Here is a 16523-nt window from a genome sequence, read left to right on the forward strand (position 1 = left end):
GCATGATACTCCATTGTATGGAAGTACCATAAATTATTCAGTCAATCTTTGTTATTAGTGGATTTATATCATTTTCTGTCTGCTATTTATTTTGCTGTGTTGTAATATTGTTACATATAAGTATTTATCCACATTTATGTATATATCTATGAGATACATGTAGAGTTGAACAACTTGATCACAGAAATCTCTCAAATGACTTGTGTGTTTGTGCTTTGACTAGCATGTAGCTTATTGTGCCAATTACTAGGTTTCTCTCTCTTTTTAGGTTTATCTCTTATTAGGGATTTATCTGTTAATACAGTTTAAACCATAAGAAATAATTTGCCAGTAGTAGTAGCTACATCATCTAAATCCTCTACAACATTGGAGGCATGGCCTTTACTGCTCCATCCCCTGTTATAGATTGAATTGTGTCCCCCAAAAGATGTATTGAATTCTGAACCCCCAGTACTTGTGAATGTAATCTTATTTGGAAATAGGGTCTTTGTGGGTATAAGCAAGTTAATACGAAGTTATTAAGGTGGGCCTTATCTAATATGAGTGGTGGCCTTATAAGAAGAGGAGAAGAGAGACAGACACACAGGGAGAACACTGCAGGACGACAGGGGTAGGGATTGAAGTGATGCATCTACCAGCCAAGGCAATACCAGAAGCTAGGAGAGAGGCATGGAACACATTCTCCTCTCTGAGCCTTCAAAGCCAGCATGGCCCTGCTGACACCTTGATTTCTGGTGGCTACCCTCTGGAACTCGAAGAGAACAAATTTCTATTGTTTTAAGCCACTTAATTTGTGGTAATTTGATATAGCATCCCTAGGAAACTAATATGTATTTCCCTCCTTGTTGCTTGATATTGGGGAACCTCGTTATTATGCACTTTGGGTTTATACCTGTAAAGAAGAGGTTGTTTATCTATGTTGAAATTTAGAGTTTGGCAAGCAAATTCTGTCTGGTTATTGCCTTATTAGATCATGCTTCATTTGGCTACTACTTTATTTTTTCCTTTAAAGGAAGTTTATTTGGGAGGAAGTTATGGGTTAATAAGCACCTACAACTATCTGCTAGTCTTTTTTCGTTACCTTGAGTTAGAATGTTAAATTTTTGCATAACAGTTTTTAAATAACAATATATGAAGCATTTGAAGGCTGAAGACTTAATTATATATGTGGGCTTTCTCATTTAAATCCCACTACTATACTCTGATAATTATATCTCTTAATTATGTAATTCCTTATTAATTATAAAGCACTTTCACATAAATTATTTATTCTCAGAGGTCAAGAAAAATTTCTCTTTGTGCAATATCAGAGAATAGAATTTTTTCACCATAAATATGTTAGACACCTGAATATCTGAGTCTACATTGAAATTAATATATTCAATTTAAGGACAGATATTTTTCCTTTATTCTAACCTTGATTTGCAGTTTATTTATAGTACTCTGATTCACAGCTCTTTTATTTGATAATAGATAATAGATATAACTATTTTATCCTATCTAATAAAAGAGTAATACGCAAATTAACCATCACTCTGCTACACCCACAAGCCACGCCTACCAGCCAATCAGGAGCGAGTATGAAAATTAACCCAACCAAGATGGCTGTGGCCATGGAGCGAGCAGGAGGCTTGGGTTTCCCCGGCAATGGAGGAAGCCAAGCTTTCCGCCTCCCTGGCCTGCCTTGGCCTCCGCTTAAGGCCACAAAGTTTCAATTATAGAAGATAAATAAATCCCAACAAAGATGGTGGCAGCTCCAGAGCTGGGCTCCCCATGCCCCAAGGGAACCCCCACCCTGATCCGGGACACCCTTCAGGGCAAACCAGCTGGTCCCCACCCATGCACCAGGCCTCTATCCTATATAATAAAAGAGTAATATGCAAACTGACCACCACTCCAACACACAAGATGGCTGCCCCATGTGGCCAAAGATGGCTGCCCCCATGTGGACACAAGATGGCTACCACAAGATGGCCAGCAGCAAAGGGCAGTTGGGAGGGACTAGGTCTGAAAGGGAGGGCAGTTGTGGGCCGATCAGGCCAGCAGGGGAGGGTAGTTAGGGGTGACCAGGCCGGCAGAGGAGGGAAGTTGGGGGCGACTGGGCCTTCAGGGAAGGGCAGTTAGGGGTGACCAGGCCTGCAGGAGAGGGCAGTTAGGGGTGACCAGGCCTGAGGGGAGGGCAGTTAGGGGCAATCAGGCTATCAAGGGAGCAGTTAGGCATCAATCAGGCTGTCAGGGGAGTGGTTAGGGGGTGATCAGGCTGGCAGGCAGAAGCGGTTAGGGGCAATCAGGAAGCCAGGCAGGCGAGCAAGTTGAGAGCCAGCATTCCTGGATTGTGACCATTTAGGCCCGTAGGATCGGGCCTAAACGGGCAGTTGGACATCCCTCGAGGGGTCCCTGATTGGAGAGGGTGCAGGCTGGGCTGAGGGACACACCCCCCCATGCACGAATTTCGTGCACCGGGCCTCAAGTTATATAATAAAATGAGCATGCATGCATCATGTACTTATGATTAAGAAAATACAATATTACATGGAATACATTAGTGATCAAAATTACATCCTAATTAATGAAGCATTAATGTCCAAAGACCTCTTAAGAACAAAACTGTTTGGCAAATGGAGCACTTCATTCAGATACCTACACAGCAGTGGGGGAGTTGGTGCCTACTAGTATAAGGCACTTCCCTGGCATCAGATTTTCTTAGTAGCATAAATAAGTTAATGTAGGAACAGAAACTAATTTATTCCATTATACTCTCATTATAATACTACCTAAATATTGTACTTTGCATATGTATGAAGCTTATAATTTGCACAGTGCACATGAATAGAGCATAGCTGTAAAAAAGTATTTGGCTAGATACCAGCCCTTAGCAAATGTATACAGGTCTTCCCAAGATTTTGAATTAATTCACTGCACATACTTCTGTGCAAGAAAAAAATTAATCATAATATTGAAACAAATCAAGAGACCTAGAATTACAGTTTTTGTGCTAATTGAGTCACATCAGCAAAATATTTTTCTTTGAAAGCAGTGTAATGACAAGTGTACAAGCATTAAACATGAGAGCAATTTGGTGGGATGAGATTCAAGTCTGGAGCACAGGAATAGAATGGTTTCCAGGCCTTGTAGGAAGGTAGACAGAGGGATCTATTTCTCTGGACCTAATTCTAATCTACAAAGATAATTGGTTGGTGATATGGAAATAATGAGTAACCTTGGGAATTCTAAGTGTAGAGAACCATGCACTGAGACAAAATTTAAAAAGAAAAAAAATTCTGTGTTTGAGGAAAGACAATTGTGATTTGATGACCTTGAGACTGTAAAAGGAAAGATGGTTAGGAAATGTTCGATAACTTCCTAGAATAAAATTATACGTAACAACTAAGCAATTCTGACAAGGAAATTGGGAGAGACATTCAAAGAGATTAGTCTTGTTGCACAAGGGCCTTAAAATGTACTCAGGTATAAAAGGGTTATATGGAAGGAGGGTTTATATAATCAAAGATGAATATAAGAGCAATTTAGCTCTGCCTGTCAACAGGAGCTAAGTCTTGTGAAAAACACTAAAGACAAAGTAATGAATGGAAACACTTTGTTTTGGGTAGGAAAACTAAGTATATTAATTTTAAATAGAGATAGGGCATACAGGGGTGGACAAAAGTAGGTTTAGAATTATAATAGAAATAAAACATATAACAATGATAATACAAGAATAAACTGTGTTGCATGTACCCACAACTGTAAGCCTACTTTTGCCCACTCTTATATTTTGTTCCTGTAACTGTATTAATGTAATACTGGCTCAGACAAAGTATGTCTTAAACTGCTGAAAGGAATATAAAATCATTGGTTGACTTAGGAGGAATATAGAATGGAAGCAGTGCTTCAGATTTGGAAATGAAAAAAAATTTAGAAAGTAAATTAAATTCAGTTCACCAAACATGGGATACCTTCTGTGTACCAGGGATTATGATAGGGATTGAGATAACAAAGATGAAAAAGATGCTTGAATAATTTATGTTAAAGCAAAGAGCCAGACATATCCTATCCTATATAATAAAAGCCTAGGTGGCGTTATGCCCTCGCGCAACGAACTCGTGTGACGTCATCACAAGATGGCCACCGTGACAATGTCACAAGATGGCTGCCACAGATGGCCACCACAAGATGGCTGGCAGAGGAGGGCAGTTGGGGGTGATCAGGCCGGCAGGGGAGGGCAGTTGGGGGCAAACCGGCCAGCAGGGGAGGGCAGTTGGGGGCGATCGGGCTGGCAGGGGAGGGCATTTGGGGGTGATCGGGCCAGCAGAGGAGAGCAGTTGGGGGCGATCAGGCTGGCAGGCAGGCAAGCGGTTAGGAGCCAGCAGTCCCGGATTGTGTGAAGGATGTCCCAGATTGGAGATGGTGCAGGCTGGGCTGAGGGACACCGCCTCCCACCGTGCACGAATTTTGTGCACCGGGCCTCTAGTAATAACTATAAACAATATGGATGGATGCCATTTTAGAAGTTTATGTTAAAAACACATGTTAGAATAATTAACCCCATCTTTTTCAACTTTTTATTTTTTAATATCCTGGCTTCTTTTAAAAGAAGACAATAGTCATCAGGAAAATGCAAACTACTAGACACACTAATATCCATCAGAATGGCAAAAATATTGGCTTGAATGTGACACCACTGTAACTTTTCATAACTTACTAGTGGAAGTTTTAAGCACTATAATCACTTTGGAAAAATTTTTGGTAGCATTTACATATATCATTACAACTCAACACATCTATTCCTAACTATATATGTGTGGTAGGCTGAATCTAAAATGGGTCCCAAAATTTCTGCTTCTGGTTATTCAAACAAACACTAGTCTAAAGACATTTTGTAGATTAATTGAGGTCTGCATTAGTTGACTTTAAGATTAGGAGATTGTCCTTAGTGGGCCTGACTTAATCAATTATGCCTTTAAAAGGTCCTACTCTCTTCATGACAAAGGTTCAGAGCATGAGAGGGATTCACAGCAAGGAAAATTCAGTCTTACAGTCTCAAGAAACTGAATTTGATTAGAAGCCTGGATAAGTTTGAGAGCTGATTCTTCCCCAGATCTTCAGAAAGTGACGCTGGTTAATAACCTGGATTTCAGCCTTTTAAGACCCTGAGTAGAGAACCCAGTCATGCAGTGCTTGAACTTCTGACCTACAGAAACTGAGATTGAAAAGGGGGTGTTGTCCTAAGCTATTAAGTTAATGGTAATTTGTTATTCATCAGTAAAAATCTAATACAGATTTTGGTACCCAGAACTGGGAAGCTGCTGTATGAAATACCTAAAAATGTGGAAATCTCTGCAACCAGGTCATGGCTGGAGGTTGGAAGAATTTTGAGGAGCATTACAGAAAAGCATAAATTGCCCTAAATTTGAACAAGTGTTTGTAGGACACTTGACATGGAGATTGCTGCCAGTGAGAGCTCAGAGGGAGAAAGGAACATGTTTTTGGAAGCTGGAGGAATTGGTTCCTTGTTATGTAGTGGCAGAAAGTTTATCGAAGTATTTCCTGCACAATATGTAAGTGATTAACATATTAAGATTTCCAAGGAGAGGGTTGAAGGTACAACCTGAATTTTTCTTTTGGCTTTATAATAAAATGCTAAAAGAGAGAAAAAATTGAGGGAAGAATTATTAAAGGATCTAAGACTTTTGATAATTTAGGAAATTCTCACCCTGATCTATCTGGCAAAAAGATTGCTTCTGAAAATGTGGCATAGAGGAAAACATGAGTGTGTGGCCTTACAGTGTTTTACTAAAAATCTAAAGACCAAAAGGTCAGAGTGTTTAGTCACACAAAGGACTCTTTTAAGAGGTTATGTGTGTGCCTCCACCGATCTTCTCAACCAAACCAGAGAGCCTCTAGGAAGCTTAAGAATATCAACCTTCAGGTCTCTCAGTAGGAGCCAACATACAGAAGATTATCTCAGGAAGATTTGTGGGTGTGATTTTTGTCTAATAGAGTAAAACCCAGTGAAATTTAAGACTCACAAGTTTCTTCAGAAAAATTTATAGCAGAAACATTGCTAACTCTGGTTTTAAAGAGCCAGAGAGAGAACGAAATGAAAGGAGGCTGCTACCAGGCGCAGGCTGATAAAAGTCCTCAGCTGCAAACAAATGCTGCCTTTTATGAAAAAGGAAGGATGATTAAGAGCATGGAGCTGAGAGCCACACAGGATTAGTCCCAGGTCTTGAAACCTAATTAAGAAAAACCCAACATTTGCCCAATTTTATTTCAAAACTGTTATGGACCAGTGACTTCTTTTTACTTTCCATTTTTCACTATTTTGAACAGGAATTTCCCTTCTCTGTCTGTTATGAGCCTCTACCCCTGTAATCTCCAGGAAACCAACAGTCTGTTTCCTGTTACAATAGATAAGTTTGCATTTTCTATTGCATATAAATAATATATAAATGGAATCATGCAATACATCCTTGTTTTTCTGGCTGCTTTTAATTATCCTAAGAATTTAGAAATTCATCAATGTTGTTGCATGTATCAGTAGTTTTTTGTGTTGTTGTTTTTTTTAACCTGTGAATAGTATTCTAAGTATGTAACACAGTTTGTTCACCCATTTACTTGTTGATGGACATGGACATTTGGGATTGTTTCCAGTTTTTGGCTATTACAAAGCTGCCATAAACATTTTTATATGTCTTGTTATAGGCATTTGCTTTCTTTTCTTTAAGTAAAGACATAGGAATGGAGTGGGCTGATCATATTGTGGATGTATGTTTACTTTTTAAAGAAACTTTCAGTGGCTATAGTTAATAATACTGTATTGATATATGAAAGATGCTAAGAGAATACATCTTCAAAGTACTCATCCCAAGCAAATGTCTAACTGTATGTGTTGTGATGATGTTAGCTAGACTTATTGTGGTGATCATTTCACAATATACACATACATAGAATCATTATGTTGTACATTTAAAACTAATATAATGTTATATGGAAATTATATCAATTAAAAAATAAGCTGTCTAAATTTATATCTCAAAAATGTTTAGTGTTTATGAGATGCTAGCCCCATATTTAGTAATATATAAAATATGGATTATGTACCTTTCTAAAATCTAGAAAGTTCTGAATTCAGAAACCTAAATAGCCCTAAAGTTTTCAGAATGATACTGTGAACTTACTACTTTGTGAGGTAATAAGGTATTATAAAATTATTTTTCGAGTCAGTAGGCATTTCTGTGCTCTGTTAAATATACCTAAGTCCTTTAGAAAAATGACTTTATCTTATAAAACATCCAATAGAAAATAGTTAACCTTAAGTATTTATTTAAATGAGCAGTACCTATAGAAAATAGTGAGACCATGAGTTGCATGTATGTTTATTTGATAAATGTTTTCACCTAGAAAATTCTCAGGAGTGAAATTGTGTGTTAATTGGAACAGCAAATCTTCTGTATGCTATATCTTGCCTAATACCTAGTCTGAGTATTAACAGTCTAGCAGTGATTATTATCAGTGTCTTATTCTAAGTGCTATTCCATCGAAATTTAAATAGTCTATTTTGAGAGACACAATTAGATTCTGAAAAGATGAGCATTATATGGTTTCATAACATACTACCCCTTTTTTGAAGTACTACTAAAAAGACAAGATTGTTTCCATTCTTTGCCTTTGAAATCAAATGAGCTTATATAGAATATGTTTTAAATTGTTGGGATGATGATAAAATTTAATACATGCATGTAAATTATTATAATTTGTCAATGAAGTCCTCTCATATAATCAGGACATAGGGGGTGATTGTTCAGATAGTATTGTCTCAGCCTGATTACAGAGGATATCTGCCCTTCCAGGGGCTTACAAATTAGTGAAGAGAGTAAACCCTCTTACAAGGCAAGCCTGATGGACATGGGGAAATATTGGGATATCAATTTGAGTGAAGGTGGTATTTGCACTGAAGAAAAACATGGGAAGACCATTTTGCACGGATCCTGAGAGATATGAGTGTTTAATAACTCCTGAGGAATATAGTAGTACGTGGGGGTGATGTGGGTATTATACTGATAGTTTGTTGCTTAAAGGTTACATCTGGATGTGCCTAAAGTAACAGTTAGTGGATGACGTGTCAAATTTGAAACATATAGTTGGCCCTATGTATCCATAGGTTCTGCATCCACAGGTTTTACATCTGCAGATTCAACCAACTGCAGATCTAAAATATTCAGGAAAGAAAAAGGCCTACAATGGTTGTTGCATCAGTACTGAACATGTACAGACTTTTTTTCTTCTTATTCTCTAAACAATATGGTATAATCGCCATTTACAGAGCATTTGCATTGTTAAGTCTAACTAATCTAGAGATGATTTAAAATATACAAGAGAATTGTGTAGGTTATACACAAATGTGCCATTTTACATAAGGCCATCCATGGATTTTGGTATCCTCAGGTAATTGGTTACAGGATCCTCAAGGATACTGAGGGATAACTGCTTTATCTTCAAAATTTGTTTCTTTCTATCATGCCATGCTGTCTATTTACTGTAAGGCCTTTGACTAAGCATAAGTTTAATTAGCATAATTAAATATTAATCACAATGAGTAAATTTGATGGTTTATCATAATATAATTAAATATTAATCACAATGGTGTATCATATTTGCTTTTTGTAAGTTACATATATCATGATTAACTCTTTAATACAATTAATAAAATATACCAGACATCTTTAAAACATTTTTTTAAATATACGTTCTCTTGCAGGGTTACATTTTGCCATTTGCCTTTCCAGAGTAAATGGCTCTATGTGGGCACTGAACGAGGTAACATACATATTGTCAACGTGGAGTCCTTCACACTCTCAGGCTACGTCATTATGTGGAATAAAGCCATTGAACTGTGAGTTTGAGCAAATCTTATGTATCTAAAAGTATCAGTAACATAGATGATATTATATAATAGCTAATCATTAAATTCATATTGAATTAAATATCTGTCAGACCTTCTTGATATTAAATATAGATTAGTCTTTTGTAAATATTGTCCTGTTGGTACTTTGTACATTTAAATGCTTTATATACAGGGGTGGACAAAAGTAGGGTTATAGTTGTGAGTATATGAAACAAAGTTTATTTCCTTGTATTATTATTTACTAGAAGCCCAGTGTATGAAATTCACACATGGGGGTTGGTCGGTACCTCAGCCCAGCCTGCACCCTCTCCAATTCGGGACCCCTTGGGGGATGTCCGACTGCTGGTTTAGGCTCGATTGCCTGTCTGCCTGCCAGATCGCCCCTAATCGCCTCTGCCTGCCGGACTGATGCCCCTAACTGCTCGCCTGCCAGCCTGATCACCCCTAACTGCCCTCCCCTGCCAGCCTGATTGCCCCTAACCACCACCGTCCTGCTGTGTGGGTCCTGGGTGCGGGTATCCGGCTCCCTCCTCCCTCCTGTCAGAGTCTGGAGTGCGCCGTGGGACCCAGAGTCAAGTCCCCCCCACCTGCTCGTGCCTTGAAATCATGCGAGACCCAGACCCGGCCAGCCCCACCCCCATCAAGCCCCACCGGCATATCATGTCCCTGGCCGGTGCTTGGCGGGGACACACTTATTATATATGCATGTGTTCACATATGTATAAACTGTAGCACAGGTTTAATGAAAAAATTATTATTAGGTGAAAACAGTCTTTTTTTATCTTTTTTTTCATCACCATTTATCCCCTCTGCCCTCTTGCATCTCTACCCAGTCATGTCCATGTCCATGAGTGCTCTGTTTTTTTAATCTTGTAATTCTTTTTATTTCATATGCTTGTCAGGCCCCACTAAATTGATTTTATGACTCACTAATGCATTGCCACCAATGTTTGTAAAACACTGATCTAAACTACTACTGGATATATTTTAATAATTAGCAAATGTAGTCTAAATATTTATCATGTAACATTGCAAAATTCACTTGACAGTTTTCCTTAATTTTGATATAATGATGATTGTTTTCATTTTACAATTAACAACAACAAAAACTGGATGAGCTCAAGGGCTGTAAGGATTTTAACTTTTAGTTCTAACTTTTCACTCTTGTCTTAGAATCTTTGCATCTTATCTGTTTTTTTCTTACATAATTTAGACATAAAAATTTAAGAAAATCGGCAAGATTCATTTTCATTTTGTTTTGTTTTGTTTTTCTTTTTAAATAAATAGATCTGAATTTTTATACTCCACAACTTTATATCACTTTGACATGGCGATAAATTTGTGGCATCTCTCTTAAGTAGTGTGTACAGTTGTAATAGCATATCAAGCTTGGTTTTCATTTTTGTGACAGGAACATTATTATCATACTAGAGGCCCAGTGCATGAAATTTGTCCATGGGTAGGGTCCTTAGGGCTGGCCAGCAATCAGGGCTGATCAGGTTCCCACCTCCCTGCCTTCCTACATCCTTCTTTCCTCATTGCCTGTGTGCCACTGTGCAGTTCCCTACCTCCCCACCTCCCCGCCTCCTCCTTCCCTCGTGATCCTCGCGCTTCTGCCACTGCACAGTTCCCCCCGCCTCTCTGCCTCCCCTCCTCCTTGCCTCACCACTCACGCACCGTCACCACATGATTCCCCCCGCCTCCCCACCTCCTCCTTTCCTTGCTCCCTCAGCGCCCTGCCGCCACTGCTGGTCACTAGCCATGTTCTGCGCCAACCCCTGGTGATCAGCGCACATCTAGGCGAGCAATCAAACCCTTGGTCTCATGGTTGAACTCTCGCGGGTACACTTTGCATATTAGCCTTTTATATATATAGATATCAGTCCTTTGATACAAGGTGTGGGTTTTCTTGGTCTGTTGTTTGAGTTGATCACAGCATGTGGTGGGTAGTTCTGGTGTAGGTGTCTGTGGTTTCACAAATGTCTCTCATGAAGTGGACTGGTATTTTAGTCTATTCAGTTTATGAATAGATAAGTGCTTATTCATGCAGTATAAGCCTCAGTTCAGCTACATTTTTATCTGCATGACATTTTTTTCTGAGCAAGTATAGGTGGCATTACTTTTTTAATTTGTTTTTTAAGATAATACAATTTTTTCTACTTTTTGTGTGAACTATGGAACTGGATAAGATGCCCTAATTGGAGGCTAGATCTAAGTAAAACAAGATTGCAATATTTTAGATGCTGCTTTATTTAAAAATATTAACTCTGAGAATTCTACCATGAGAATAGATTTTCTGTGCTATAATACTAAATTGAAGATTCTTTTCTATATACAAAGTACTTATATTTATCCAAATTAATTAATTGTAAGTTTTGCTTACTTGTATCAACTTAACAGTCACTATGTATTTTTGATTTCTTTTTTGATTCATATTAAGAGCTAAATATCTGTAATTGATCACTTACTGAAACATTTATATCTTTTATAAATATATCTTTATTTTTCATTCATTATTCTTATTGTGATGAATATATAATTGTATTGAAAATTTTAGCTGACACAAAAAGTCTTACTAACTTTTCTTTTTTAGGTCATCTAAGTCTCATCCAGGACCTATTGTCCATATAAGTGATAATCCAATGGATGAAGGAAAGGTAGAATTTTTTCTAAAACATATATTTATTAACCTAAATGTATGAATTTTGGTATTTTTTTAATATGCAAACTATTCAAGACACACCTTGCAAAGTTGCGATTACTAACAAAGGTTATAGCCCTTGTTTATACATTATGAACAACAAGTGAAAGAATTGGAATCATTTACAATTTTAAAGAACAACAATAAAAGAACCCTAAAACAAGTTAAGTTTAATAGAAGCAATTAAAGGTTATTAACTTATTTTTGACTTATTTAAAATATTTTCTCATACTCCTCACAAAAACTGTTTTCTTTTGGTTTTGAATTCTTTTTAGTGCTTTAGTTATACAGTTTTTGTAGTAGTTACTATAAAATCACATGTTAGAGTTGTTTCTATATCTTATCTTCCCTAAATTTTTCTTTATGAATAGCTTAGATTGTCTGTGGTTGATATCTCCCCTTCCCCCCAACCCTCCCCTGCCTTCCCTCTGAGGTTCGATGGTCTGATCGATGATTCTCTGTCTTTAGATCTCTTTTTATTCAACAGTTTATGTTGTTCATTATATTCCACAAATGAGTGAGATCATGTGATATTTATATTTCTCCAACTGATTTATTTCGCTTTAGCATAATGCTCTCCAGTTCCATCCATGCTGTTGCAAAAGTAGTAGGAATTCCTTTTTACAGCAGCGTAGTATTCCATTGTGTAGATGAACCACAATTTTTTAATCCACTCATCTGCTGAAGGGCGCTTAGGCTGTTTCCAAGTCTTAGCTATTGTAATTGTGCTGCTGTGAACTTGGGGTGCATATATTTTTTCTGATTGATGTTTCTAGTTTCTTGGGATATAATCCTAGGAGTGGGATCGCAGGGTCAAATGGGAGTTCCATTTTTAGTTTTTTGAGGAAACTCCATACTGTTCTCCATAGTGGCTGCACCAGTCTGCATTCCCACCAGCAGTGCACAAGGGTTCCTTTTTCTCCGCATCCCCTCTAGCACTTGTCATTTGTTGATTTGTTGATGATAGCCATTTTGACAGGCGTTAGATGGTACCTCATTGTTGTTGTGATTTGCATCTCTCGGATGATTAATGACTTTGAGCATGTTTTCATATGTCTCTTGGCCTTCTGTATGTCTTCTTTCGAAAAGTATCCGTTGCCCATTTTTTGATTGGATTGTTTATCTTCCTTTTGTTAAGTTGTATGAGTTCCCTGTAAATGTTGGAGATTAAACCCTTATCGGAGATAACATTGGCAAATATGTTCTCCCGTGCAGTGGGCTTTCTTATTGTTTTGTTGATGATTTCTTCTGCTGTGTAGAAGCTTTTTATTTTGATTTAGTCCCATTTGTTTATTTTCTCTTTAGTTTCCATTGCCCTAGGAACAGTATCAGTGAAGAAATTCCTTCGGCATATGTCTGAGATTTTGCTGCCTGTGGATTCCTCTAAGATTTTTATGGTTTCCTGTCTTATGTTTAAGTCCTTTATCCATTTTGAGTTAATATTTGTGTATGGTGTAAGTTGGTGGTCTAGTTTCATTTTTTTGCATGTTATCTCTCCAGTTTTCCCAACACCATTTATTGTTTTGATTTTATTGTATGCTCTTGCCTCCTTTGTCAAATATTAATTGAACATAGTGGTTTGGGTTGATTTCTAGGTTATCTATTCTATTCCATTGGTCTTATGTCTGTTCTTGTGCCAGTACGAGTGGCTTTGTAATACAGCTTGATATCTGGTATTGAGATCCCTCCTAGTTTGTTCTTCTTCCTTAGGATTGCTGTAGCTATTTGGGGCCTTTTTTTATTCCAGATGAATTTTTGGAGAGTTCGTTCTAGGTCTGTGAAGTATGTTGTTGGTATTTTAATGGGGAGTGCATTGAATCTATAGATTGCTTTGGGGTGAGGGCACCAGCGGGGTTAGGGGTGGGTGGGAGGGGTAATGGGGAGATAAGGACACATATGTAATACCTTAATCAATAAAGAAAAAAAAAGAAAAAAATTTCACTTGACTATACCAAATTTAAAAAAAAAAATTGTGAGAAGAAAAAAATAGCTTAGATTAATAATGTAGAAAATTTTTTAAATTTTATGTAAGTTTTTATATCCAGAAACCAGTTTTATGCAAGCAGTATCTAGCTATTGTTAATTTAGTTTTGTTAAATATGTTTAAAAATAATAAAAATTCCTTTTCCATGATTTCTACTTCCTAATCCAACCAATCTTTCATATATTTCTATTTAAAGATAGAATGTCTGTGTATATAAATTTATGATGTTAACCTATGTAAATACCAGGAAATTTGTCACTATCAGAAATCAGTGAAATGAAATTTAGAAATTTTGTGAAGCACTTTACCCAGGTTTTTCCTTTCCTCAATTAGTGGGAGTAGTCGAGCCTATAGGTTGTTTAACACTGTTCTCTTATTTGTCACTGGGAAAACAAAAGGGTAGCTGTACTATTTAGAGTTAGCTTATATTTATATATAAAATTGTATGTTTTGAGAGAAACTACATGAAACATGTTACAGTAACCTGTATCTTCACTTTATTTTCTTTGGTACAAGATACTTGTTTGAAAGGTAAGCCTTTAGGTGAGAGGCAGGGTGGGAGAATTGAAAACTTTCCTTCCTTCTACTTTGAATTGGTCACTAAATCATTTAAATCCTTCCTTTGCAGTGTCTCTTTTTTATTACATAGCATTATGGCCAAGGTAGTTAAAGGCATTCTAACTCATTCTTGAATCATTTCCTGATCAGTCTTCCTCGAGTGCCATTTTAATCTTTCTTCTCTTCTGTTCAAAAGCGTTCAGTGGTTCTACAGTATCTAACAAAAAGAGTTTCTTCAACTGTAGCTTTGGGCTTCATTATCTTTCAGAACTTCTTTACCGGAATGCTATACTGAAGCAAATAATTACTGTTTCTCATTGTGAGTGCTCTTTGCTGCCTCCATGCTTTGTTTATGTGAGTCCCTCTGTTAGGAATTCTTTTAGGTAGTTCTATTTAATGATATTCTCTCTCCAATGAATTCCTACCCTCATTTAAAAACACATTTTTTTTATTATCAATGATTTTTAGAGAGAGGAAGGGAGTGGGAGATATAGAGATATCAACAAGAGAGAGAAATCATCATTGGCTGCCTCTTGCACGTACCCCATTGAGGATCAAGCTTGCAACTGGGGCATGTGCCCTGACTAGGAATCCAGCAGGCTACCTCTTGGTTCATGGATCAACACTCAACCACTGAGCCACACTGGCCGGGTCCTACCCTCATTTTAAGACTCAGATTAAATTTTTTTTTCATGATATTTCCCCAGATAATTCTGAAATAAAATGCTTTCTCCCACTTCTAAATTTGCTAGCACCTTATTTGTGTATGCTTTACAGTATTTACCACATATTGCTTTGTATTAGAAATGTGTATATATGGAACTCAAAAAAGCATGAACACAGAGGTAATATTTATGCGGATTTACATTTCACATCATACTCAGAATACAGTAGGTCCTCTGGTTACGTCGGAGATCCATTTCTACGGTGCGATGTAACACGATTTTCGCCGTAGGTTGGAACCCACCTACATAAGCACCTACGTCACTCACATGGAGCACATACAGTACACAGCAGTAATGAAGTGAAACAGTAAAAAAAAATTAAAAGAAAGATAACAATTCCTGACCTTTACTTGTGGTAAATAAATAATAAAAAACATAAAGCACATATGTACATACGTCGAACTGACGGAACTTTTTTTTTTTTTAATAAATAAATGGGAGATGGCGACATAACCACGAAACACCGTACATCGAGTCTGATGTAACCCGAGGGCTGTCTGTACAGTATGAATAGTAACTGCTCAATATATTCTTAATTCACTGCGAAAATAAATTATGTATAACTGTTTATATCATCCTCACTTTTTGAAACTTGCATTATATTAATTCTCCTTAGTTCCCAGAGTTAATCTCATTCAACATCTTTGAAACATTAAGATGTTAGAATAGATTATATTGACTGCCATTTATTGAATTTTACTTTGTGTCAGGCACTATGTTGACACATTATATACACTGTTTCATCTGATCCTCCCAGCATATTTTAGTGAGATACCTTTCTTGTTTTACAGATGATCAGGCAGAGACTTGAAGGTATTATGTGGTCAAGAAATACAAAGTTAGATATTGGTGGAGCTGGGATTTTGAACACTGATTTCTCTGATTTCAACTCCAGAGTCCTCTCCATTGTACTGTATTTTCTCTGTAAGATATAGATCAGTTATTAATGTAGAGAGCTGTATGCATAGTCATTATATGCACTGATGCTTTTTATGAGAGAACTAGAGGCCCGGTGCATGAATTCGTGCACCAGTTGGGTCCCTCGTCCTGGCCTGCGGGATCATGCCGAAAACGGCTCTCCGACATCCCCTGAGAGGTCCCTTATTGCGAGAAGGCGCAGGCCAGGCTGAGGGACCCCAGTGGTGCCGATTGGGGCTGGGTAGAGACATGGGAGGTTGGCTAGCTGGGGAGAGACCGCCGGAGTGCTCCAGGGCATGTCCAGCCTGTCTCGCTCAGTCCTGATCGACCAGACCCCAGCAGCAAGCTAACCTACCAGTCGGAGCGTCTGTCTCCTGGTGGTCAGTGCATGTCATAGCAACTGGTTGACCGGTCTACTGTCTGCCCCCTGGTGGTCAGTGCACATCATAGCAAGTAGCTGAGCGTCTTTAGCATATCATTAGCATATTACGCTTTGATGGGTTGAATAGCCGACCGGTCGACTGGATACTTAACATACTAAGCTTTTTATTATATAGAATAATTAAAAGGAAACTAGTCAACACTACATATATTACTTAACATCTCTGACTTATAAAATATTTTAGTAGGAATAAGCATTGAAAGAATCTTCCAAGTTTAAGTACTGTACTTTTAAGTTAGCCCCTCTATTTTTTTAATATTTAGGAAATGATGGGGATTAAAGTCTAA

At 37.6% G+C, this 16523-nt stretch overlaps 1 protein-coding gene across 4 annotated transcripts in view; it reads left to right on the plus strand.

The window, feature by feature from the left end:
* Positions 1–16523, plus strand: part of STXBP5 (syntaxin binding protein 5) — a 158770-nt gene that overhangs the window by 29244 nt on the left and 113003 nt on the right. For all 4 annotated transcript variants that reach the window (XM_079781416.1, XM_079781417.1, XM_079781418.1 and 1 more), the window contains exons 5-6: positions 8762–8896; positions 11502–11565. In XM_079781416.1, coding sequence (XP_079637542.1) covers positions 8762–8896; positions 11502–11565 — 199 coding nt within the window. The remainder of the gene's footprint in view (positions 1–8761; positions 8897–11501; positions 11566–16523) is intronic.

Source organism: Cnephaeus nilssonii (genome assembly GCF_951640355.1).
Source record: "Cnephaeus nilssonii genome assembly, chromosome: 9".
NCBI lineage: Eukaryota > Metazoa > Chordata > Mammalia > Chiroptera > Vespertilionidae > Cnephaeus > Cnephaeus nilssonii.